Genomic DNA, 27,753 nt, shown 5'->3' on the forward strand with positions numbered 1-27,753 from the left:
GGGGCCCAGGAACCGTGCTTCTGTCATCGTACAGGATCGCAAGTGGGCAGAGTGTGCCTGGAGCACATGCTCCCTCCTGCAAGGACCATGTCCTCAGAAGCCCTATGTCCGCTGCATCCTGCGCCCCCACTCTCCGCTGGTGACAAGTCACAGCTGCCCTTCCAAGGAACAATCTGAAGACCCAGCTCTTGTTCCTCTGCTCTTGCACTGAGCTTTCAGACTTAGCCGGGGCCCTGCCCCCACTACAGTCAGGAGGAAGTGATTCTGTAAGGTATCCCAGGGACTCCCAGGGCTGGCTCAGACTTCAGATGTTAAATAAGTGGGATTTTTTTTTCAGTGTTTTCAGAAACTGTTGTTTAAAAAATATATAGAACCGTCCAAACTGTTTACGTAACCCTTGGGAAGTCTCAAAAGATATGGCTCCCTGTTTGTAACTGTGACCAGGACTTCAAAAATCAAGGAGAGGGGCTGTCAAAACTTGAGAGGCTGTCATGTTAAAGTTCTGTGCTTTCGTAACTCAGTTCAACATTTTATTCTACTTTGAGACGTTTCTTTTCACGCACTTTCGCCCTTTTCTGGTTTTCTTTTCCTTCATGGTCAGCTGCGGTGCACCAAACACTCCTGACAGTTTCTGGGAACATCAGAACTGTCTTCCTGGAGACCAAAATCCGCCCAGAACTCAGGTTTGTAGGGTGTTTAAGAACGACGATGCTGGAATTCATTTAAAAAGCCAGGAAGGGGCTCTTCTTATAGATATTCCATGCTTACCAGGGTCAACACGGCTCTCTTGCACCCCTCCACACAGCCGCAGGGGCTGCTGTCTCTGGTCATCCTCCTTGGAGGTGGGCGTCAGACTACTCGGTTCAACTCTCAGGGGTTCAGCTCTCTGGATCCGTGCCAACCGAATCCATGTGGTCCCTAAACCACAAATTCTGATTACGAAGGGGATGCAAAGCTCCTGGGTGGACAATGACAGTGTGAAGGTGATGATCTGGGCTTCTTTCTAGAATCACCCTGGTGTCTCCATTACTCAGTGCCCACCATCCAACTAGAATCTGGCTCTTGTAGGAAAGCATTCTTTTTTTTTTTTTTTAATTAGAAAGGCTAATCTCTGGATTAAAGAAGTGGTTTGGATCACGGACTTTACTGGTAAAAAAAGAATTTGATGAGAACTCTGCCTCCACAAAATGTACAATTTGATACCATTTGAGGAGAGAGGGTGGGTCCAACAACCTCTGAAGATAAGCCTGTGAACCCAGAGATAAGAACCTCGGGCTTACAACGGGCTTCCTAACACCACAAAGCTCTGAGAATTCCTAACCACTGCCAAATCAGCACCAACAGCCAAGGCCTCAGCTTAGAACCTCCTTGCTGATACTTGCGCTGAGTGCGGTATTGGAGAAGGCAGAGGCGCATGGCCCTCACTCTGGTAAGAAAACCCTAGGGTGTCCCCGGAGGACCCGACAGCTTGGAGACGCTGAGGGGAGAGTGGAGGGTGTGGCCACCCCAGCCCCAGCCTCCTGCAGCTGAGGGACAGCAGGCAAAGGACATCTAAAGGCGGGTAGAGAGTCTGGGCCAGCATTTCTTCCTCTGTTCTCTCCTACCACGCTCTGATGTCAGGCCAACTACGCCCGCTCCAGAGACCCTCAGACATTTTCCACAGGTCCCCTCCCAGGGGAGTTTTTTAACTGGTGGATGTAAGAAAAAAGAAGAGGAAAACATCTTTCCATCCCTCCTAACTCCCTCCCCTCCACGAATATCCAATCAAAAAATGACTACTCATCTGACCTGGAGATTTCATCCCAGGTCTTATAATGGTTCTTACACCCATAAGGAGAATGAGTGATAAAGAAATGCAAAATCCCAACTCCTAAAAATGTGGTCGAAAGAGGGAAGCCCCCCTCAAAAGTTCCCATCTGTTGACCAGCAGCAATAAAATGATGACTTAAAAAAATTTGGGGTCTTTCCAAATCATGGAGGAATATATGAACAGAGGAAGACATGCTCTAGTTTTGAAACTCTGACTTGGTACCAAGCTAGGTGATGCCCAATGACAGTAAACACTCCACCCTCTCCCCAAGACCCTTTGCCCACCTTGCCCTGCCCATTTGAGGCCCAGGCAATTCAACATTTATGGACCACTGACTGTGTGCTTCCAACCCTTCCAGGAGGTGCAGGCCCGTAGCCTTGAGGTGCCACGAGAGGGGCAGGTGAATACCTCAGTCAACATTTGCTGTGCTACGTTTTGAGGTTTGAGGAGACAAGATTCTGAGAAAAGAATAGCTAGAATACTCCAAGTCTGGGAAGTACTAACCTACAAATAGCACCACCGGTGCAAGGAACAATTAATTCTGCATGGTGGGATCAGGGAAGGTGACCCAGAGGGGTGACATTTAAGTTGGGCTTTGAAAACACATTAGGCTTTAGACTGGAATAACCGGGAAGGAGTGGCATACCAGGTACAAAGAACTGGGTGAGCAAAGGTCAGGGTTGGGGTGGGGTTGGGGGGTTATGGCAGGTAGGCTGGTGGTGCCAGAGCATGGGGTCTGCGAGCAGAAAATAAAAGGCAGGCTGTGGTTCATGACAGGCATGGACAAGTGCACTCAGAGAAGCTGCTGCCCAGAGGGACAGCTTGCAACTTCAGGATCTGCCAAACCATTCAGGTCAAGGTCATATTTTCTCCTGGGAGACCCCCAGCCAATGGCAGATGATGGCAGGGGTGCTAGCATCTGTGTATTTCTACCCATAGTGTGACTCCTCTCGTGGGCAGTCTTCGCGCCGGAGCTCCCCACTGGGCTGGTGGAGACATGCTCTACGCCGCATCACAGTTGGGGAATCTTCCCCCCTGCATCTCAGGACTTAGACCTCTACTGCAGTCTGCCTGCCTACTCCTGCCCCCCTCCCTTTCTCTTTCACAGGAGGCACCCCCATAGTCTCCTGCACCCTGCCTCCCAGAGGACCCAAACGGACTGAGGAGGTCCCTGGATGAATGCTCAGCGTCTAGGCTCTGTCTGTTGGCAGTGAGGAGCCACTGAGGCTTCTTCAACAGGGGAGGGTGGGATCAGATCTGAATTTCACCAAAGTACTCTAGCAGCAAGGTGAGGAGCCAACCAGCGGGACAGAAGTGGGGTGGCGACAGGACCGTTGCAACGGACACTGCGTTTATTGGTACAAGGTTGTGGCGGCCTGTGTCATTTACTATGTAGGCACTCTTCTACTCAACAGTCTCAATTTTAGAAATCTGACAGGAACGGTGGCACAAATGCACAAAAATATAAGGATGAGGATGTTTAGAGCGGCCTCACATACAGTTAGTTACATGACATTGGAAAAGTCCACGTTCATCACAGGAGGGAGGAGGAAATACTGGTGCACGCATGCAGTGAGATCATCCCATGCAGCCTTTGTAACGGAGGCTGTAGGTCTCTGTACTGTCTGAGAAAGAGGGACACAGCTGCTGAATAAGTACACAGTGTGATGGAATTTTCATGAACAAGACTGTGCACATATGTATCTTTTACATGTGTTTGTATAAGTAAGTCTGGAAAGAGATACTTCCAGCTGTCGATAGAGGTTACTTCTTGAGGTGGCAGGGATTTCACTTTTTACTCTAGGCATTTTTTTTTTTTTAATTGGAGTAGAGCTGATGAACAGTATTACATTAGTTTCAGGGATACAACATAGTAATTCAAGAACTCTATGTTATGCTATGCACACCGCAAGCGTAGCTACCATCTGTCATCACACAAGGCTATGTTTTGTGTTTTTATAAAGTAGCAGTAATAGAGAGTTTCTGGCTTTTGTGTTTATTTTGTTTGGGGCTTTTCCGTATTTTCTGATTTTTTCGATGATGCACATGTTCCATTCCTCTTATCAGAAAACAAAATTTTAATTAAAAAAGCTCCATGTCTACTTACAAAAAGATATAAAAATTCTTCATATTGCCTTTCCAGAGAAAAAATAATTTAAAAAAAATGGGATAGTTAGGCAATCTGTCAGTGGCCTGGTCTAGGTGAACAGGAATTTGAGATGAGCTGGAATAGAGCTGAGCATAGGATGGTGAAGACAGAAGCCCCAGAAGAAGCCCAGAGTGCTGTCCTGGGTAGCAGGCAGAAACGCACAGGCGTGAGTGGGAGAAGGTGTAGGAGGGGGTGTGTGCGCTGAGTGTCCTGGCCCTCAGGAGGCTCAGGCCAGCACAGACCGTGTTCACGAGAGGTAACACTGGCTCCTGTTCTACAGCTCTGGAGACTACCCGGCGCTAGAAACTCATGACCTACAAGAGATTCACAACCCACCAACAGCACTCACCAATGGATGAAATGCTAAGTATAAACAGTGAATCTTGAAAAAAAAATCTAGAAAGACATTGATGGATATTTATCTGATCTGAATGGAGAAGCACTTCAAATAAGAGAGCAAATAGCATTTTAAAACTCTAGAGATTTTAACATTAAAAAAAACCCGTGCCTTAAAAACAAAACTTAGGCACCTGGGTGGCTCAGTCAGTTAAGCGTCTGCCTTCGGCTCATGTCATGATCCCAGGGTCCTGGGATCGAGTCCCCCCATCAGGCTCCCTGTTCCGCAGGGAGTCTGCTTCTCCCTCTGCCCTTCACCCTGCTCGTGCTCTATCTCACTCTCTCTCCCTCTCAAATAAATAAGTTAAAAAAAAACTTTAAAAAAAAAACCTCATATAAATCAAAAGGCAAGCAAAAATGGGGAGAATAATCACTACATTTACAGAGAAACTATCCTTCCTAAGTAAAGAATATAGATCAGAAATGAAAAAAACATGCTCCAGAAGAAAAACAGAGCATTCCGTATTAGTTAGAACTTAGTTGAGTTACATACAACAGAAAACAACACTGGCTTAAACAAGATGGAAGTGTATTTCTCTCTCACATTAAAAAAATAAAAATAAAAAAAAAACCAGAGGTGTAGTTCCAGGGCTGATATGGTGGCACCAGGAGTCAATAAGGACCTATGCTTCTTCTAGCTCATTCTGCCCCATCCCTAGGGCACAGTTCTCACTGTGCACGTTGGTTGCTTGAGCTCTAGTCATCGTGCCCTCATTTAAGAAAGTGGGCTGAAGAAGGGAGAAATGAATAGAAAGGTACACATCTCTCCTTTTCAGGTGACCTCTTGGAAGTCCCATGTGATATTTTCACTTACGCCTCACTGGGCAGAACTCAGTAACATGGCCGTACCTGGCCTCAAGGAAGCCCGGGACATGTAATCCTTTAGTTGGCTGGTAAAGGACTCAGCTAAAAACTTGGTTTGTTACTAAGAAAGAAGGAGAGATATTGGAAAGCAGCTAGCAAGTTCTAACGTGCATGTGAAGAGAATTACCAAAATAAATACAAATGCAAAAGATTATTAAAGGGTCGACCTTACTAATAGTCAAATAAACATAAAGCAGCCCTCTTATGGTTTCGTCCAGCTATGATCTTGAAGTACTGGCCAGATAAGGCATCGACAGGACAGCCAGGAGTTGAAATCCTCGTAACAACCTCCATACAGCTGCCAGTGGACAGAGTCCCAGGGTAAAGGCCCTTCCACCTACTGAATGGCTCCTGGCCCTTCTCCCCAGAGTCTCCCTCCAACCCGAGTGATGTCAGATTCTGTAAAATCTAGGAAGTGGAGAAAATTCTTCACCCAGGGATTCTCTAACTAAACTATGGCTACAATTAAATTTTAGGTGTTTTTGAAAGTTCCTTAAAAAGTAATATCCTCATGCAAACTGAATCAGCAGTTTCAAAGCCAAAAAGAACCTTTGCCCTGTGCTTGGGGTGTTACAAACTAAGCATGAAAACTGACCGCTAAAATTAAAACCAGTGTCAGGGAGAATTGGGCAACCCCGAATTAACTCTTTTGGCAAATTCGGAACTTTACTTCCGGCTCCAGAGGATCGTAATGTCAATGCCGCCATCCCTCAGAACACACTGAAGACGTGGCCAGTGTGCAGTCTGAAGGCTTCTGAAGTTCTTAGGCCTATTTTTAATTGTTACTAGGCCTTTCTCCATTGTAGACTGTCACCAGGTCCTTCTCGTTATTTACTAGAAAGTCTGCCTTTAGCACTCACTTCGAATTTTTGCTCTTTTTAAATCGTTGTGCATTGGGAAACAAAATAAAAGAACAAACAGATAGTTAATGGAGTCCAGGGAGACCGTGGCCATCGCATGGGGCGCAATGGGGATGTAACGACTAAACACACACATGCTTAGTAACGTCGGGAACACAGTATCAGGAACACCTGGATTTGAGTCTTAGTTCTACCCTTTACCCTTGTATGTCCTTGGACAAATTATTAAACTTCTCTGAGCCTCACATTCCTCGTCTTACAATGGGGTGAATACAGCACTCACCTCATAAAGCTTATTATACTGTCAGGATCCTATAGGAAAGAGAGGGCCTGCTCAAACTGGGAGGGTTTAAGGAAACCAACAAGGGATAGAGGAGCACTTTAGGGTTAGCAACAGTGGGGAGCTGTCACCACCTCCAGCCTGAAGGGGTGAAGGAAGGGAAGAGGTAAGGGAGCCCAGAGAAGGCGGCCATCAGAATGGGTGTCTGGCAGGAGCTGCAGGCTCCCATGGAGGATGCCGTTGGACTGTGATGACCTGATGCGGACCCAGGGGAATAAGTTCTTGACCTAATTTTCTTGTGTCCACTGATCTTCTGCCAGTGGCCCCCATCGGCCAAAGCCCGAAGCCAGAGACAAGGTACCTGGTGATACACTGCATACAGGGCAGCCTCCCGGGGCACGGAGCAGGCAGGAGGGTGGGGAGCAGATCTCATGGGGCAACTGGAAGAGGTTTGGGGAAACAGAGAACGTGATGTGCTCAGCACAGTTACTGAACACAGTAAGTCCACGAATCCTCAATAAATACTGATTAATTTTGGACTTTGGTCTCTCTCTCCCTCTCACTCTCTTTCTGGCTACCTTTTTTACGTACTGCTTACTTCCTGGTTTTCAACAGGTTGGGATGAGTTCCCAGGAATCAAGTGTGGTTTATCTATGTTGGAGGGTTTTGAGGGAGTAATGAGTGTGTAAAAAAGATTACCAGGGGCTCTGCGGGCAAGAAATGAGAGAGGGAAACAAAAGAGGGGAGAAGGGAGGAAAGGAGGAGAGAAGGCTGTATGTTCCCTATCAGGCTGGAATAAACACAGCATTCTCTACTTTATGATCGTATTATGCATTTATTGGGATGTGATAACAGTCTTTGCAATTTTACAGCCTAGAGAGACTTACCAGAAAGCCTAATGAGACTTGGAAAGGCCTTCCTGCCCTAAACGAAAAACTTTGTTCCTACTTTTAGACGAACAGATTTTATCCCAGTGCTCCCTTCCCTCCAAAAAACCAAGCAGTCAAATGTGTTCACATGGATGTGCAGGTACTTGCTTGCTCCCAACTGGTGCCTGGTTCAGGTGACTCCTCTATTCTGATGTGGGGAACGGCTGCGGAGGGAGCTGGTCCTTCCATGGGAAGGCTCCCAGCAGGCAGCGACACCCAGAGAGGGGTCTGAGCTCGTGAACCTCAGCGGTCCTTTCCTCAAGCCTTTGCCTGCCGCCGCTCACTCGGCCCCCTCGGAACCTGTCTTCACTCCACAAGCCACTCTCAATGTGTGGTACAGGCTCCAGGGCATTCTTCTCACATCTGCTTACCCTTCCCTCTGCGCCGTCGCAAGGTCAATCCCTCAGCCTGGAGTGGAAGAGCTCTCTTCTTTGCCTGGCTAACCTCATCCCCCAGGACTCCTCAGGCGTCACCTCCTCCAGGGAGCCTCACATACAGTGTCTTCTTCCCTCAAGGCCCACAGGGATTAGGAAGCCCCTCCTTGGTTCTCCCACCCACAGCTCTTCCCACACTGTCTTGGTTCCCTGTCCTCCCTCTCACAACAGACTCAACAGCCTTGAGAAGGGATGCTGATCTGTCCATCTTCCTTTCACCACGTCCAGCAGAGCGCCTGGCACGCAGAGGACACTTGGTAAAAGTTTCCTGAATGAATGTGTAGGGCATAATTCAGAAAATAAATATTTCGAGTCCCAGAGCATCGAGTTAACTCAGTTATGTGTGCCAGAACATCCTTCGTCTCCTGCTGTCACCCTGGCTCTCCTGCCCCAACAGCAATCAGGCAGGACAAGTAAGCTTGTGACTGCTCACCTCCTCTGTCCTCTCTCTTCTTCTTTCTCGGGTATTCTCTTAAATGCCACGTCCTCAGGGGCCATCCCCGACCACCCCATCCGAAGTAGTCACTTGATTACAGATTAGTGTATTTTCATTTGCTACACACCACTTACTGCTATTGTGAACATTTTATTTATGTGTTTAATTATTTCCAGTCTTCACCAGTAGACTGTCTGCTCCATTTGAGCAGGGATGGCTGTTCATGGTTTTATGCCCAGCACCTAGCACAGCATATGCCATACCATGAAGTGTTCATTAAATGTTTGTTAATTGAATGCGAGCTACTGTTATTGTATTCTGACTTAATTTGCTGTATGTCCTCTATCTCTGCTGTTGGATTAGATGCCCCAGAGAATCTCAGACGGACCTCCCTCATGGCACGGGAAGGTGGGAGGGGAACCTCAGGTCCCTTCCTAGTCCAAGGTGGGGTATGCTGCCCGCCTACAGCCTCCTTGTGGCCAGATGCTGAGGAATCTCAGCCCAGCATTGGCAGGTCCCAGGTGCTGGAAATGCTCCTCCAGCTTTCTGTGAGAGCAGCTCCAGCTGCCCACTACCCAGACGGACAAAGGAATGTGTCCAAGGCTCCAAAGCTGGCCTGGCACCCAGCAGGAAGCAGGCACAGTGGCTGCCGACAGACGTCTTCCTTCCCCCCAGAACCGCCCGAGAATGCACAGAACTGCCTGGTGGGTGCAGAAGCGCGGGCTGGGCAGCGTGGCTCTTCGGCTCTGCTGTAGAACAGGGCTAGCCTCTAGAAGCTGGAGCCTTGCTCCTGCCCCTCCTGTTCCTGCAGAAATGGCTCTGCCAGCTCAGCGGAGGGCCAGGCCTAGAGTCTCTCACCTGCCCCTGGCCCTTCCTTGAAGCCCTCGGGTTTACTGGAAATCATAAACTGTTAGAGACAGCCTTTATCACACCCTCAACAGCGCACTCTTAATATTTAACGCCAGAGGCTGAAACAACCGGGGCTGCAGGCCTCCTGGTTACTCCCAGTGACTGATATTTGCACCTGGTAATTGAGGTCAGATTTGCTTCTCTTAAGTCACATGATTTGCCTCAAGGCAGGAAGGTGTCTCAGCCACTTGTTGCAAAGGGACCAGGAGGTGATTACAGAAGCTGCAAATGCCGTGCTTCTCAGGGAGCCAGACCCGGGAGTATGAAGCTGAACTGGCAGCAGGTAAATGACCCATTTAGGGCCTAAACCCCAATGTTTCCCTGGGAGCAAACTTCGGACACCTGCAAATTGGAGCCACTTTGAATCTTCTCTGGAAGTGGGTGGGACATTAATTAATTAACTAAAAAACTAATAGGGCATGTTGAAGAGGCCACCTGGAAGATTCTGGTCACTTAAGGGTCTCCAAATCACAATACAGGCCCCACCCTATCCAGACACCTAATCTTGCTCCAGGCTTTTCTTGACCTCAGGTATTTATCTCCTGGTTGTCAAGGAAGCTGCTCAGATAAACAGCAACACAGCCAAGCTGGCTCCTCGGTCAGCCCCAGATCCTCTGAGAGCAGTGGAGCTCCCTGGTGGCCACTGGTAGCCCTGCCCGCTGGGCTGGAGGCAGCTCTAGACCAACTCACATGTGAGGCCTCTTTCACATAGTCTCCTGAAGCGCACAGTGGGTGCTCAATAAGTGCTCATTTTAAAACATGAGAGACTATGGACTATGAGAAACAAACTGAGGGCTACAGAGGGGAGGGGGGTGGGGGAATGGGATAGACCGGTGATGGGTAGTAAGGAGGGCACGTATTGCATGGTGCACTGGGTGTTATACACAACTAATGAATCATCGAGCCTTACATCGGAAACCGGGGATGTACTGTATGGTGACTAACATAATATAATAAAAAATCATTAAAAAAAAAAAATAAGTGCTCATTTTATGAAGGCACCTCGGTGGGGCGGGGGGTATTTCGTTCTCAGGCCTCAAGGTCCCTAAATAACCACTCAGTGGCTGCTGTGGTTGGAGCAGACCCACCCCCACCCATCATCCCCATCACCCCAGGGACGGCAGGCCAGGCCAGCTACAACCACTCAGCTCCTCCAGCGATCCGGCTGGCCCCTGGGCCATGTCTCTGCACCCAGAGCCGAGCAGACACAGGCCTGTGAGGAAGGAGGCAGCCGCGGTCTGGCAGCTCTGCCGGAGGGGAGACGGGGAGTGTGTCTGACTACATTGGCACTGAATGCCGCATCCCACAGTCACAGTGGCAGTGGCCCCACCATCTGCACACCAGGGGGACATCACCCTCGCTGTCTGCCTGTCCACCCCAGGCCCTGAGCACACTCTCCAAGTGAGTCCCTAACAACTCTTGAGGATGGGTGGATGGCCTGAAAGGGACACTGCCAGGGGAATGAGGAAGAAGCCACTGTCCCTACAGACCCCCCGAATGGCTACCAAAGGAGGATCAGTGGCGTTCCCAAAAGTGTCTACGGTAGGGCAGAGGGCACGCAGTTCAGTCCAGAGAGGGGGCTGGGAAACAGGCCAGAGTACCTGATCTCTCAAGGCCACCCAAGTCAACCACCGCCCTGCTTATTAGAGTAAACCCTCAATACATTTTAACCATATAACTAAAACACCTTTAGTTTCAAAAACACCAAACTAAACAGAAAAGGAACGGCAAAAGATGACATGGTGTGACCCATCAGCAGAAAGTGAATGACACACTGGATGACAGAAATGACTGCAAATAACAACAAGCAAAGAGAGGTTTGAGCACCCCGGCTCACTCGAGGCGCCTGAGTCACGGCAGCTACACAGGCTCTATGAGGCTGAGCCACGCGTGAAAGCCGTTTCCACCCACATACTAGTAGGGCCCAGTGATGTGTTCACCACAACGACAAGAATGAGAGCCCCCACAGGCCAAGCACGCGCATGCTCCAGTAGGTTACTTCATACTGCATTCGTGTGAGGTAGGTACTCTCATTCCCATTTTACAGATGTACAAACTGAGACCTGAAGAGGCTGAATAACTTTCCAGGCACGTCCCACGCGCGCACCCCCACACACAAAGAAGCAGAGCTGGGATTCTAATCCACGTCTGACTGACCGTGGACTTCTCCGCTGTGCTAGACTGCCTGACCCGAGATTCGAAGTGCTATCCATTTCCTGGGAAAACCCATCTGGGCAGTCCTTAACTCTCCTTCACCAGGACCAAGGGCCAGCACTGTGTACCTAAGACCAGTGGGAACAGTCCTCTGGCGACAGGGTGACTGGGGCAGCCACAAAGGGCATCTGCCACCCCTGTCCCATACGGCAAAAGTCAGGTTTTAAAGAGACTCCACCCGTACCCGGTTCCTAGGCCTAAGCCTAAGAGTCCTCCCATGGTAGTAAGGGCCCAGCTCTGCTCAGGGATAGAGAATTCTAGAGTACCCACCTGCTTCCTGCATGCCTGTCCCAGTGCCACCCCAGGTCAGGTTGGGTCTCTGTGAAGCCCCAGGGGGACCTGTAGGATCTGGCCACACCAGGCAAGGGGGAAGCAGGGGAGCACTGGAAGCCCACTGCCTCCAAGTCCCCTGTGCTTCTCAGAAAACAAAGAGGGAGGCTCCCTGTCCTCTAGTCCCACAGGTGCCCTCCCTGAGGGGCTCTTGATGCCCAAGATCAAGAGTCCTGTGTGCTGAGGAAGCCCCATCCTGCAATCCCCTACAAAAGCCAGAACCAGCCACCAGAGCATTAGGCTCAGACCTAACTGTCCATGTGTACTAACATTTTTTCCTGGTGACCAAACTGAATCCCAGAGAGAGCGAGCACTGGCTCCTATTGCCAGCTTTGTCTCTAACTCTCCACATGACCTTAAGCAAGTCACTTAACCTCCCTGGTCTAAGGCTTTCCTTCTTGTTAAGTGGGAATAATTACATATAATCATCATCGTAAACACCATTCACTGAGGTTTTACTCTGTGCTAGAAACATTGCCACATTTATCCTCAGAGTGCTCTTGGAGGGAGGTACAGTTTCCATATCCATTTTCAGACAAGGAAACTGTGGAGGAACAGGGAAGTCAGGGCACATGCCCACAGTCCGTGGTTAGCAAAGGTGGACCTGGGTCTCAGTACCATGTCTGCTGTGACATACAGAGTTACTTTATAAAGATCAAGGACAGAAGTAAATGTATTTTGAAAGCAAATAAAAAGGGGGGGGGGACAGGGGTTGCATAATACAAATATAAATCACAAATGCCTGGACATGATTTTAGGGATATTCCTAATCCCTTCACGAATGTTATGTGGAATCTGTCTATAGAATCAGAGACCACCAAGAAGGGAGAGAACCTCAAGTCATTTTTTTCCTTCCTCCCTCCCTTCGGACAGGAATGCTATGCCTAGCCAAAGTCTACAGGTGAGACTAGAAGGGTCAAGCAGGGGTGATCCAGGGCCTTGGGTTGTTCTGTTCATTGCCGCGAGCTCAACCAGTACATTTTAGGGGCTTAACTGTTTGCCGAATACTCTATGAAGGCACGAGTGAAGGAATGGCTGGGAAACTTGGGTACAAACCAAGCGCCCTGGATCAGCAGAGTGGTAACAAGAGTCCGCCTGTGCCGGGACTGCGGCTGTGCTGCCAGTCTGCCCGGATGGCACCAGCCCTGCGGCTCCCACTGGGGAGGCGAGACTTGCCCAGGGACCTGAGCTCCCAAACTCCCCGCAGCTCTGAGAACGTGCCTGGACTATTGCTGCACCGACGGGTGGAGGCCCAGCTTTCCCAGGGCTTCCGAGAGGCTGGGATGTGACTTACTCAAAGTCCCCCTTCTGCCCCTGACCAGGTCCGCCCAGGGAGGAACGCTGACAAACAGATGCAGTCACGCACAAACTCCCAGGGCCACACAGGGCGGAGCTGCCCCAACACTGGGCCAGGGCACACCTCTATGTACTCTGGGGTCTGCGGGATCCAACCTCCCCCCGCCACGGGATCTTGGAGAATTATTTGAAAGAAAATATTTGAAAAGCACCAGTTTTCTCAGGTGTAAAATGGAAATAAAAGTCTCTAAACAGTAAGCTTGTGTTCCTATTCAAAAGTCTTTACTTCCTATTCTTTTTCTTTTAAGATTTTATTTTATTTATTAATTTTTTAAAGATGTTATTTATTTATTTGACAGAGAGAGAGACACACAGTGAGAGAGGGAACACAAGCAGGGGGAGTGGGAGAGGGAGAAGCAGGCTTCCTGCTGAGCAGGGAGCCCGATGCGGGGCTCGATCCTGATCATGACCTGAGCCGAAGGCAGACACTTAACCGACTGAGCCACCCAGGTGCCTAAGATTTTATTTTTTAAGTCATCACTACACCCAGCGTGGGACTCAAACCCACAACCCTGAGATGAAGGAAGAGTCACAGGCTCTACCAACTGAGCCAGCCAGGAGCCCTTTTACTTCCTATTCTTTATGGTATTAAAGCCCAACCGCTTGGTTTGATAATCAAATCCTACCACCACCCAAATCCTGTCAACCCAACCTACCCGTCATGATCCCTCCGGACTCCTCCTGATGCTGTTGCCCGTCATGCCTGTGTGCCTGCAACTACCACCCACCTTCTTTCTCCCATTTACTACGGACCCAGGGCAGCCTCACAAAGCCTTCCCTGACTTAGGCTTTCCTGGGCACTCACAACTGGGCACTTGGGGGCATCGGGATTGCACGTAACAGATGGGAACAAAGTTTTGACTCTCAAATCAGAAGGCTGCCTGTTTCTTACAATGTGTCTCCCATCAGGCATTAGGTAATACACAACCATTTCCGCCGACTCACCTGAAGTCAGAATTCAGTTAAAACGCACCCCCCCCATACTCCCTCATGTCCCAAGGGAAGGAAAATAAAGATAAAGAAATAAGTTAAATTGGAGGAAAACTCAAATCACTCCTATATCTGCATGCCTGGTCAGTGTGAAAAGAAAAAAAAAAAGGTCTCTAACTCCAACCCAGACATGAGAAGTAGAGGAACTCCCTAAAAAACATGCATAGAATAAATCACAAGGACTAACCTCACTTAAAGGTTTCAGGAAGGAAAACACAGTTAAACTGAAAACTGTTAAGTGGTGTTAAAACACACACACACACACACACACACACACACACACACACACACACACACCAACAAACAGCCCGGAAATGTTTAGTACTACGTCTATGAGAGTCCCTTAGGGGCTTGGTTTGTCCTTCAACACATTCTTCATAACACCTGCTTTGACTAAAAACCAGCCGCCCAACACCAGAGCTTTGTGAGTCAGAAGCAGAGTGAAACTAGACCCACAGGTACTCAGCTGTGAAGCACGGCACCCAGGTAACAGGCAATAGCCACACTATGTGTGACCTGTCAGTGCCCCCTGGCCATACGAGTGGGCCACAGGGAAGCCAAACTAAGGGCGGATGGGTGGCCCACATCACCCCACATTCTCCTCCCGCCTTGTTCCTCTCTCTGGCCCCTGCCTCCACCTCACCCACCCAGCTGCCAAACGCACCCGGAAAAAAGTCCTCATGCCACCCTCCACCCAAACGAATTCCACATTATTTCAAGTGAGATCTCGGGACCAACACATGTTTCTTTCCTGTTCATTTTTTTTTTAAACAAAGAATAGCAAAACATAGAACTTAGAAAACTCAAGTGATATGGAGAAGAATTAGATTTAAATACCTTTTGGTTTTAACCTTGTCTCATACAGTTAATCTCTTTGAGCGCAAATCTGCGTCTACCCAAAGCAACGGTCCCTTTAAATCTCAAACATCAATGTGGTTCTATTCCTCTCTCAAACGCTTAGAAACTGGACTTGTTCACTACAGCTTTCAGAGTCACAAAATACAATCACGGCCCGCACAAAAACCTGCACTCTAAAATATTCACGGCATTGTTCACAGTAGTCCAAACGGGAAACAAGGCCAAACGTCCATCAAATGATGAATGAATAAACAAGAGTGGTATAACCACCCAGTGGAATACTATTTGGCAATGAAAAGGAATGGAGTCCGACAGGTGCCGTGACATGCACGAACCTTGAAAACATCATGCGAAGTGGAAAAACCCAGACAACGAAGACCACAGGTGATGGGACGTGATCTCTGCAATGCCCAGTATAGGAAATCTACAGAGATGGGAAGTAGATGACCCGTGGTTGGGGGAGACAGGAAGAGTAGAGGTGGGGGACAATCCAGGGGTGCAGAGCTTCTTTCGAGGTAAGGAAAATGTTCTAAAATTGACTCTGGTGATAGACATGCAACTCTGTGAATATAGTAAAAGTTATTCAACCATATATTTTAAATGGATGAACTGTTTGGTATGAGAATTTTGGCTCAACAAAGCTGTTGTTGTTGTTTTTTTTTTAAAGGACAAGGAAAAAATATCTCACAGTCATAAGTTAGTGACTCTCACTTGTGCAAGTGACTATTGTGTAAATCTATCAGTTTGAAACATCCACAGTGAATGTGTCCTCAAGGCTATTTGTCCTGAGTGGCCGGAAATGAAGTGCCCCAAAGTAGGACTCAGGAAGGTACCCCCTGGGGACAAAGGATAGCTTTTCTTTCACTGACCGCAGTTCTAACTGTCGCATTTTAAAATGTTCGGATATTGGCAGGCACTTAAGGGTGACCTGGTTTAGAAAACAGCTGATTGTGACAACACTTAGGATTTAGGTTGCACCAGTCATCAGAGCTAAGCTCCGACACAGTCCTGCTTGGGGCGCTCAGGGATGTCAGTGTGTGGACTCTCAGGTGGGTCGCCCCACCTCCTGAGCACAGAAGAAGACTTCTCACACTTTGCCACTCTTCAGACTCCACCAATTTATGGAGGTTACAGGTCCTCCAGATGAATCACAAAACTACCCTGCATCAATTGGTACACAGAAAAACGCACATAAGGATTTGCATAGGGCAAAGAGCAACAAAGGCAAATTTTACTAGTGAGCCAACAATTCAGGTTGAAAGAAATCAGAGAGAAAAATAGGATTATGTGAAGTTAAGATGGTAATTTAGAGAGGGAGGTTATTTAGGGATTAATATTTTGTTTTCCATTAGTTTTACTTTGTTCCTTTTTCAGTCTACAAGAACAAATATGATTCATCTTCTACCCATAGGCAGCCAGCCTCATTTTCTGATAAGACGCAAGAGTTCCAGAGACCTTGGGCCGCCACCCTGCCTTACTACATCTAAGCTCTGTACGTAATTTAACCTCTGAGCCTTGGTTCCACATTTGTAACAAAGGAGTTATACCCCCTATTTGGCCAGGTTTTTGTGGGGACTGAATGAGGTGGAAACTGCACAGCACAACTCCTGACACACTGAGGCTTGGGGCAAGGCTGGCCTCGGGGAGGGTGAAGGACAGGGTTCACCAAGATCCCTACAAAGACTAGTGACACTGAAGGAAGACGTCAAGAGTCCCTGTCAGGCCCGGCCCTGAAGGGATTGCAAGTAAGGACAAAACATCATCGAAGGAAACAGGTGCTAAAAATCAGGGAGGGTCTTTCCTAGACTTCTCATTACAACACCAAGAAGTGGTGCATTGCCCTTAGGTTTACAGATAGAAAGTACCCTTCTTCCCAAATATGCAACTTAGAATTATTGTCTGTTGAGGGCAAATGGGGTCGAAATAGAATGTAAACAATCTTCCCCACAAATGCTCACATTGCAGACTGCAGCTGGGAGTCCATTTTCTTGTTTCTCTGTGGTCCAGCCTGGGGACTGCTTGCAGGGCAGAGAAGTCCAGGGCGTGCTGCCACCTGCAGGCAAAACAAGGAAAAGCACAAAGTTATGGACCAGATCACCCACCTTAAGCGCACCCCCCCCCCCCACCCGGGGCCTATCTTCAGGCAGCTGGAACAGCTGGGTCCATCCAAGTGAAGAGCCAGGAGAACCCACTCTGTTCCATGTTTGTGATTCCACCACGGAGTTGCGACAGACATAGTAAAAATTCTAGACTATCAAGGACTTGAGCATCTCTTACCAGCAACAGCAAGCGGACTCACACAGGGCTCACCATGTGCCGACATTGCTCTAAATGATTCACATTTGTTAACTCATTTAATCTTCACCAGAAAATTGAACATTTTAAAGGTCCCTGCTGATCTGCCTGATTATCTGAGTTAGCATGAATAATTAAAATGTAAAACTTGATAATAGCCAATTTCAAAGAGGGGTCAGATATGAAAATTTTGTGAGAGGTTCTGAGCAATGCCTATCACGCACCCCCCATTTTTCAAGTGCCTGTTATGGACCAGACACTGCTCTGGGACCTGGCATGCACCCAAAAGACAAAGTCCTTGCTCTTGTGGGCTTCCGTTCTGGTGGAGGGGGGTGACAAGACAAGAGGAAACAAATGCTGTGCAGAAGCAGGAGCAGCATAAAGGGGACAGAGGGTGATGACCATGCTGTTAATATTCATTCACTTATTCATCTACCCCCACTAACCATCTACCACAAGCCAGACACTGTGCTGGGATGAAACAGTGGGCAAAAGCCAGACACGGTCCCTCCTGTATGGGGTACTTACTCCCACAGGAGAAGCCCAGATGAATCAAATGAGCACTTAAATAAATGCAAAGGCATAACAACCCAGGTAAGTGTGACAGCAGAATGACACAGGTCACTATGAGAGCATCCTAGACAGGCCTGACCGTGTCTGGAGCCTCACGAAGGCCTGGAATGGAGTGTGAGGAGGAGAAACATCCTTGGTAAAAACCACACCATATGCAAAGGCTGGATGGCGGCCAGCAAGCCAGAGGCCGAGGAGAGAGAGGGGAGGTAGGGGGAGGTGGAGAAGGGGTGTGAGCAGCCCTTCCATGGCACCCCCAGCTCCGAGAGGCCCTCATCCTCTGGGGACTGGAGCACCACATGAGAATTTGAGGCAGAGGAATAATGTGGTTGGATGTGTGTGTTTCTAAAAGGTTACACTGTGTGGTAGACTGATGGCCCTGCCAAAGATGTTGATGTCTGCAACCCTGGAAGTTGTATGTTCCTTAACATGGCAAAAGTCATGTTGCAGAATGTGATTAAATTATGGATCTTGAGATGGGAAGGTAATCCTGGATTCCCCAGACGGGCTCAATGTAATCACAAGTGTCCTTACAAGAGGGAGGCAGAGGAGACTTGACTACAGAAGAGAAGCGGCAGAGCAGTGCGGCGTGAGAAAGACTTGTTAGTTTTAAAAGATGGAGGAAGGGGCCATAAGCCAAAGGATGCAGGAAGCCTCAAGCAGCTGGAAGAGACAATGAAATGAGTTTCCTTCAGAGCCTCCTGCAGGAACACAGCCCTGTTAAAACTTTGATTCTAGGACTTTGACCTTCAGAACTGTAAAATAATAATTTTTTTAAAAGATTTTATTTATTTATTTGACGCAGAGAGAGACCATGAGTGGGGGGGGGAGAGACAGATGCAGAGGGAGAAGCAGATCCCCCAGCTGAGCAGGGAGCCTGACACAGGGCTTGATCCCAGGACTCTGGGATCATGACCTGAGCCGAAGGCAGACGCTTACTCGACTGAGCCACCCAGGCGCCCCTGTAAAATAATAAATTAGTATTATTTCAAGCCACTAGTTTTGTGGTAATTTGTTACAGCAGCAATAGGAGACTAACACACATTGGCTTCTGAGAAAAAAATAGGCAAGAGGGAAGGGGAAGTAAGTACCAGTCAGAGGTCACTGTGTTATCCGAGCAAGAGATGTGACAGCCTGAATCACAGCAATGGTGGCTGTGGGGGTGGAGAGGAGTTGAAGGACCCTGGGGTGGGGTAGGGGAGAGAGATGGCCAGTCAGAGCTCTTGCCACAACCTGGCAGATGTTACTGGAATGCCACAACAGACTTCTGTTAGGCTCAGAACCTAGCTAGCTGGCCCTGGGCAAAGCCCAGCACCCTTGTAAAAGGAGGAAGCTTGCACCAGGGCGGTAAGACCTCTCTTCGAGAGAGACAGCATTTAGTCACTCAACAGGGACCAACCCCATTCCCACATGGGGAATCCAGGGGTTTCCAGGAACAAGCTCTAAGAAGTAACATCCAAGGAATTTCTAGAAGGCAAAAGATAGCAATTGTTGCTGCCAAGCATTAGGCCTTGCAGTGAACATTTTTTTCTTCCCAACAGAGATTTTATAATCCTGGAAAGAAGGCATCCAAATTTAAATATATGCCCCTCCAACCCAGGTGATACAGAACCATGATTATGTCTAACATACAGAAATTTCATGGCCAAAATGGTACAGGAAATACATACATATATATTTAATTTCTAAAGTATGTATTATATATTGGGAGTATATATTTGATATGCTGAAATTCGAAAAATATGTATTTGTATATATAGATATAAATAAAGCAAATGGGGTAAAATGCTAATAGATGAATCTGGGTAAACATTCTTTTTACTACTTTTAACTTTTTTTTTTTTTGAAGATTTTATTTATTTGTGTGACAGAGAGACAGCCAGCGAGAGAGGGAACACAGCAGGGGAGAGGGAGAGGAAAAAGCAGGCTCCCAGCCCAGGAGCCCGATGTGGGACTCGATCCCGGAACGCCAGGATCACGCCCTGAGCCGAAGGCAGACGCTTAACGACTGCGCTACCCAGGCGCCCCTACTTTTAACTTTTTAACTATTATTTTTACTATTGGATATTCTTTTTATTATTTTTATTTTTGCCACTTTTCTGTAAGTTTGAAATTACTTACAAATAAAAATTTAAGAAGAAAAAAAAATTTCATGGCCAGTAGAATAATGTGGAAATTACAGGACGAGAATAAATGAGAAACTAGGAGACCCCCTTTCAGCATCTACTCTACACCTATGTAATGATCCACACCCAGGAAGAAAGTGGGATCCTGATGTGAGGCTGCCTAATAGGGCTGTTGAGAAGAAAAGGCAATAAAAATGATTTCAAACAATTTTGTATATACTCCTCTGTTTTACTCCAAAAGTCTAAACATACACCCACTAAGACCAAGACTCTTGGGGCCTACTGAGGGGTGACAAGGAACTCTCGAGGGCACTATCCCGCTTTGGCTCTGCTGCAGGCTACAGGGACCTAACTGGATTCCAGGAGCATGTAAGGACTCAGGGGCACCTGCTGATGGCAAAATGCCAAGCAGTCCTGTTCGGATTGGAACAGCTTAATTAAAAGATAGATATATGTAAAAAAATAAATAAATATATGTATGTATACATTGTTTTTTTTGGTAAGAAAGTGATAGATGTTTATTATAGGAAAACACAAAAATCTGGAGTTCCAACCATCCAGACATAACTTATTTGGAAGTTACATATATATAAACTCCTATGTGTGTATACACACACACACACACACACACACACACAGATATAAAATATATGCACAGTCTTATATATAACAAATACATATAGTTTCTTTTTAATAATAATAGGATACTGTATATATTTTTCTTTTGCAACCAGTTTTGTTTTACCTAACACTATACAATTTTTCCATGTCATTAAATATATTTTTTAATAGCTGGCAATATCATATCATAGGAAGTTATCAAATTCATTTAATCAATGCCTTATTGCTAGGCACCCTAGTGGTTTCTAACTTTCTGAGAGAAGTCTCACTGAGAGGAACAGCTTTATATATAAGAACCCCCCATTTAAAATCTGTATCTGAAGCTCTGATTATTCTTAGGGTCATGTTCCACACATTTCAGTTATCCATACATCACCATAACTATTTCACCACAATTAAATACCATCCGTACTATACTTAGCATTTCTCTTTAAATCAATTCATTTCTGCCCTTAAATAAATGAGCCTTAAAAGCAAACTTAATTTACTATTATAAACAGAAAACCAGCATCTTATGTCCTAAAGAAAGGCAATCGTAAAGAAAATAGAGCAGAAAACAAAACAATGTTGTGAAAACGTAATTAATATATCGAAAGGGAGACTGGAAAGGTGTTGAGAGGTGTTAAAGACACACTAGCACCAAACTGACAGCTTCTCCTTCCCTTGATCAGAAGACTGAAAAGGAACCGACAGGAATGACTTCCTCACTGTGTGAATCAGTGTTAGACAAAGCCACAGACGTGTTCCACCCAGAATTACCCTGCACCACCTAAAATCACCTTGCACAGGAAACATCTTTTTTTTTTTTTAAGATTTTATTTATTTATTTGAGAGAGCGTGAGTATGAGGGGTGTGGGGAGCAGAGGCAGAGGGAGAAGCAGACTCCCCGCTGAGCAGGGAGCCTGACCTGGGGCTCTATCCCAGGACCCCGGGATCACGACCCGAGCCGAAGGCAGACGCTTCACTGACTGAGCCACCTAGGTGCCTGGAAACACGTCTTAAGATATAGTCCTGGAAGTAGAATTATTGAGATAAAAAAGTATGGACACTTTAAAAAGCTTTTGATAGGGAGGTCTGGCTGCCTCAGTCAGAAGAGCCTGTGACTCTTGATCTTGTGGTTGTGAGTTCGAGCCCTACACTGGGTGTAGAGATTACTTGAAAATAAAATCTTTAAGGGCGCCTGGGTGGCTCATCGGTTAAATGTAGGGTTCTTGATTTTGGCTCAGGTCATGATCTCAGGGTGTTGGGATTGAGCCCCATGTCTGGATCAGTGTTCAGTTGGGAGTGTGCTTGAGGATTTCTCTCCCTCTCTCTCTGCCCCTCCCTCTGTTCGGGTATATGCACGCTCTCTCTCTCTCTAATAAACAGATCTTAAAATTTTTTTTAAAAAATAAAATCTTTTAAAAAATAAATTTAAAAAAGTAAAAAAAAAAAAAAAAGCTGTTGATAAACACCATCCAAGTTAGTTTTACCATAGTTTCACTGTGAGAGTGCCCATTTTACTTCACCCTCAAATAGCTAGGTATTATAAACAAAGATCTTAAAATGTTAAGCTTTTTTTTTTTTTTTTTAAGATTTTATTTATTTGACAGAGATAGAGACAGCCAGCGAGAGAGGGAACACAAGCAGGGGGAGTGGGAGAGGAAGAAGCAGGCTCATAGCAGAAGAACCTGATGTGGGGCTCGATCCCATAACGCCGGGATCACGCCCTGAGCCGAAGGCAGACGCTTAACCGCTGTGCCACCCAGGTGCCCCTAAATGTTAAGCTTTTTAACATAAGATATTCAGCAGCTGAATTTTCAAAGCGATTTTCGTATTTCTCTAGCCAGTCTCTGACCCTGGGGCAGGGCCATTACATGAACCTCCAGTTAGTGGTAAGTTTACACAAACTGATATTGCTCTTGGTTTAACCAAGCTAAAGTAAACTCAGTAAAACATGAGGAAGTGACTAGCATTTGCAAAGACTTCAGAATGTTCTTGTGCCAACAAAGGTCAAACGAGGATCGGAATAGCAAGGATTCCAAAGTAGACTTGTGAGAAATAAGAAAGCCAGAGAAGCATTACTCATGACACACCAATCACTATAAGTATTCAGGAATTCAATGAAAACTCTAAAAGAAACATATGTGTGAGCCTTTCTATCCTGATGTGGTAGGCAACTGCACAAATAGGTTAGGAATTAATGCAATTGTTAACAAAAGATTTCTAAAGTAGAGAAAGAAAAGTGTATTTTGAAGCATGAAGAATTAATAACAACAGGAAGCTTCCCGATTATAATTCCTGGGCAGACACTGACGTGTGCATGTGCCTATGAGGGAAAGCGGAAGAGAAGAGAATTAAAAACATACTAAAACGTTTCTTGGAACGCCTGGGTGGCTCAGTCGGTTAAGCGTCTGCCTTCAGCTCAGGTCATGATCCTGGGGTCTTGGGACTGAGTCTCACATCGGGCTCCCTGCTCAGTGGGGAGTCTGCTTCTCCCTCCCCCTCTCCCTCTGTCCCTCCTCTGGATTGTGCTTGCTCCCTTGGGCTCTTTCTCTCTCCAATAAATAAATAAAGTCTTTTTAAAAAGTTCCTTATGTTTAGGAGGACATTAGAGATTCTGACTAATTTTTGGTATTTACAGGAAAACATAAGTTTATCTATGCTTAAGAAGTTAAAGAGGGCTTCTCGTAAGATACAGAATTCCAAGTCACTAAATAAAAAGAAGGAAGGAAGGAATGGAAACAAACACTTGGATTAATATAGAAGAAGTCATAAGAAAAAAAGAAAACGAAGAAGTCATGATCAATATTTGGCAAAACAAGACGGCAGAAATAAGGTCACACTTATCAGTAATCAAAATAAATATGAATCAATTAAATTCCACTATTAAAAAACCAAGACTTTCAACCCAATTGCCCATCAGTGGAAAACAGATAAATAAATTATGATAGGCCATTTTAATGGATGCATGTGTGTCTGCCAGAGAAAGAGACCCACGACTTACATAGTTTAGCAAAGTTGTAGACAAGTGTATAAGCAGAGAAAAGGGTCCAGAAAAACACCAATCTGGTAAGGGTGGTTGCCTATAAAGAGTGAGACTGTAAGAGACAGGAGTGGGCTTTCCTATCTCACTTTACAAGTGTCCACATGGTTTGAAACTTTTACAAATAGCATGTAACCAAAGAAACAAGAAGAAATGAAATAGTAAATATAATGGCAGAATCAATGAAATTGAAGATATGGAGGACAAAAAATAAAGGTGATTAACAAAACCCAAAGTATTTCTTTGAGGTTTTAACATTTTAATTTATTTTTAAATTAAGTTTATTTTATCTCATTTTAAGTTTTTCATTTTAATTCTAGTGTAGTTAACATACACTGTTATATTAGTTTCAGGTGTACAATACAGTGACGCAACAATTCTGTACATCATTACTCAGTACGCATCACGATCAAAGTATTTCTTTGAACACAGGGAGACTGAACAAGAAAAACTGACAGAAGATGAAAAAAAAGACTGTAGAAAAAAGAGGAAATGACAAATATAGCAGACATTTAATAACTTATAAAAGAATAATATAACTATGTTATTCTATATACCTATAAATAACTATAAAACTATAAATAAGTATATGACAATTCATTTTGAAAACACAGAAAAAGTCAATAAATTTCTAGAAAAATTGCCAAAATCGGGACAAATTGATAACAAATGTGAATAGCCATTTCAGAAATTGAAGTAATTTAAAACACTTCTTCCCCATAAAGTCTCAGTCCCAGAAGGTTTTACAAGAACATTCTACTAACTTCCAAGGAATAGACAATCTTTACTTAAATATGTTAATTTAGAAAATAAAAAAAGAGGAAACATTGCCCAACCTAAAGTTACTATAATTTTGAAATTTGGAATATGGACTGTCCAAAAAAAGAATAATAGAGGCCAGCTTAACTTATAAACATGGATGCCAAATACCTACATATTATCTAATCAAATCCAAAAAAGTATTAAGAATATGTCATGATAAGGTAATAAAAAATGATTCAAAGTCAACAAAACTCTCAAAGTAATTCACTACATTAATGGATTACGAAAGAAGTTACTACTGCTCACCATCTCTCTGTTCTCCTTTTCCTTCTGGGAATGCCATTAAACTTCCCAGCCACCATGGGGCGCCTGGGTGGCTAAGTCAGTTGCGTGTCTGCCTTTGGCTCAGGTCATGATCTTGGAGTCCCTGGATCCAGCACCGCATCAGGCTCCCTGCTCAGTGGGGCGTCTGCTTCTTCCTCTCCCTGTGCTCCTTCCCCCACTCATGTTCTCTCTCTCACTCTCTCTCTCTCTCTCTCTCAAATAAATGAATTTTTAAAAAAAAACATAAAAGGTCCCAGCCACCTTACAATAGTTGGGATAATGTGACTAGTCCTTGCCCATGGAATATGAGGAACACTGAGTGGTGTCATCTCTGGCCATTACAAAGAACCTGATGAAGGACCTAGGTCCAAGGAGATGTGGAAGCAACTGGTGAAAAAGAGCCTGGGTTCCTGAACAACTAAGTAAAGGAGAGTCCACTATCTCACCAACATCCCTGGACTGTGTCATGAGGGATAGATAAATAGCATTCCTGGTGTAAGCCGCTGAAATGTTGGGACTGTTACAACAGCTAAGATTATACACCCTAGGGGTGCCTGGGTGGCTCAGTCGTTAAACGTCTGCCTTCGGCTCAGGGCGTGATCCCAGAGTCCTGGGATCGAGCCCCACATCAGGCTCCTCCTCTGGGAGCCTGCTTCTTCCTCTCCCACTCCCCCTGCCTGTGTTCCCTCTCTCACTGGCTGTCTCTCTCTCTCTGTCAAATAAATAAATAAAATCTTAAAAAAAAAAAAAAAGATTATACACCCTAATAATACATGGAAAATTGGGATGGGGGAAACGACGATAATCTCACCAGGTACAGAGAGAGTATTTGACAAAGCTCAGTACTATTTTGTGTTAAAAACAAAAACAAAAATAAAAAACACAAAACCTAGGTCTTAAAGAAGTAGAATTAAGAGACCAAGCCCCTGTCTTCCCCACCTTTTCTTCACAGCTTGATTATTAATTGATTTAGCTACCACATGTGATATACTTTGTTATAAAATTTTTTCATTAGGAAGTAATGCATGGATTTTTATCTATTTTCCTTGGTATCTCAGATCCCAAGGAAAAGGACTTCCTTTCCTCAACAAAGACTATCATCTACAAACCTATAGCCAACATCATACTTCATAGAAAACTATTTTCTCTTTAAGGAATGGAACAAGACAAGGGTGCAGCTATTCCCACCACCATGTAATAGAATTAAAGAAAAAGCAGCCACTATAAAAAATAATAAAAAGTAAAACAAAGTATAAAATTGGAAGGAAAGAGACAAAAATCAGTGTTTGAAACTGGTATAATTATTTCACATAGAACTCTCAAGAGAATCCACAGAAGAACCGTTAGAATTAATAAGAGTTGAGAAAGGTAGTTAGAAATGAAAGCAACCTAAAAACAACTGATTGCATTTCTCCACACCAGCAGTAACCAATCAGAGAGAGAGAGAGAGAAGATATGTAACAGTGTAACCAGCAACAATGTGACAAAATAAGAAACCACTTATATTAGTAATATTACTGAAGCTACGAATTATCTTAACAAAAAATGCAAGAGACTTGTGGAGAAAATTTGAAAAACTCTATTAAAGTTCATCTGAGAAAAAATACGAATAAATGGAGAGAATAGACCATATTCGTGGGTGAGATGACTTGACATTAAAAGGTATCAATTCTTCCCAGATCAACCTATGATTTCAATTAATTTCCAATCAAAACTTCAGAAAGACTTCTGTGAACTTTACAGACAGATTTTAAAATGTTTATGGGAGAACAAGTCCATGACAAGATTAAGAAAAAGTTTGAAAAAAAATAAAAAGGTAGACAGTAAGACATATTACAAAGCCATAATAAAAACAAAATCCAATTGGATTAAAGATGTAAATGTAGAAGAAGAAACGATAAAGTTAGTAGGAGAAAATATAGAAAAAATTTACAATCTTCAGGTAAGTAAGGATTTCTTAAATAAGATGTAAATAGCACAAGCTAAAAGGAGAAAAATGATGGATATGACTACACAAAATTTAAAGATCTATGTTTTTAAAAAAAGTAGACCATAGACCTAATGTAAACTCTAAAGCTCTTCAAAGAAAACATAAGAGTGACTCTTCATAATCTCGAGATAGGCAAGGATTTGTTAGATATGACATCAAAAATACAAGAGATAAGACAGAAGATTGACCAGTTGGACGTCAACAGAATTGAAATTTTTTTTGCCTCAAAGAACACCATCAAGAAAGTGAAAAGACAACTCACAGAATAGGGGAAACTATTTGCAACTCATATATCTGATAAAAGGACATGTATCAAGAAGCTATAAAGAATCATTACAATTTAAAAATAAAAGACAAATAATTTTTTTAAAAGTTCTGAATAGACATTTCTCTAGGGAAGATACACAAATGGCTAACAAGTGCATGAAAATATGTTCAACAGCATTAACCACCAGGGAAGTGCAAATCAAGACCACAGCGCACTACAACTTCATACCTGCCAGGACAGGGCAGCTCTAACCAAATGACAGACAAGCGACGGCGAGGATGTGAAGAGAATGGAACCTTCACGCGCTGCCGGTAAGACCGGAAAATGTCGCAGCTGCTTTGGAAAACAGTTTGGGGGTTCCTCAAAAGTTCAAACATCGAGATACCATATGATCCAGTCATTCCACTTCTAGGTATATATATCCCAGAGAAATGAAAATATACGTTCACACAAAAATGGTACATCAATGTTCACAGAAGCATTATTCATCAGAGCCCAAAAGTAGAAACGACCTAAATGTGCATCAACCGATGAATGGATAAACCAAATCCGGTAAACCCACCTGATGGACTATCGTTGGGCATTAACAAGGAACAAACGACTGATATAGCCTATAATGTGGATAAACCTACGAAACACCATGCTAAAGTGAAAGAAGTCAGGCACAACAAACACAGGTCGTGTCATCCCATTTGTATGAGACGTCCAGAAGCGGGCAAACGCAAAGAGACAGGAAGTAGATTCGTGCCTGCCTAGGGCTGGGGAGGGGCATACTGAGATAAAGTGGAGAGTGACTGCTAACGGAGGAATGAAAATATTCTAAAATTAGATTATGGCGATAGTTACACACTCTGTAAATAGACTACAAACCACTGAATTGTATACTTCAAACAGGTGAATTTTATGTTATATAAATTTAGTTATTTTTATTCAGTTACATTTATATTTAGTTCTATT

The 27,753-nt window shown here is 45.0% G+C and overlaps 1 protein-coding gene across 5 annotated transcripts in view; it reads right to left on the bottom strand.

The window, feature by feature from the left end:
- Positions 1-27,753, bottom strand: part of LOC148110128 (uncharacterized) — a 72,719-nt gene that overhangs the window by 41,060 nt on the left and 3,906 nt on the right. For all 5 annotated transcript variants that reach the window (XM_087862293.1, XM_087862291.1, XM_087862295.1 and 2 more), the window contains exon 2: positions 16,774-16,868. In XM_087862293.1, coding sequence (XP_087718419.1) covers positions 16,774-16,868 — 95 coding nt within the window. The remainder of the gene's footprint in view (positions 1-16,773; positions 16,869-27,753) is intronic.

The sequence above is a fragment of the Ursus americanus genome, chromosome 5 (genome assembly GCF_024610735.1).
Source record: "Ursus americanus isolate L20-20 chromosome 5, mUrsAme1.1.p, whole genome shotgun sequence".
NCBI classification, from domain to species: Eukaryota; Metazoa; Chordata; class Mammalia; order Carnivora; family Ursidae; genus Ursus; species Ursus americanus.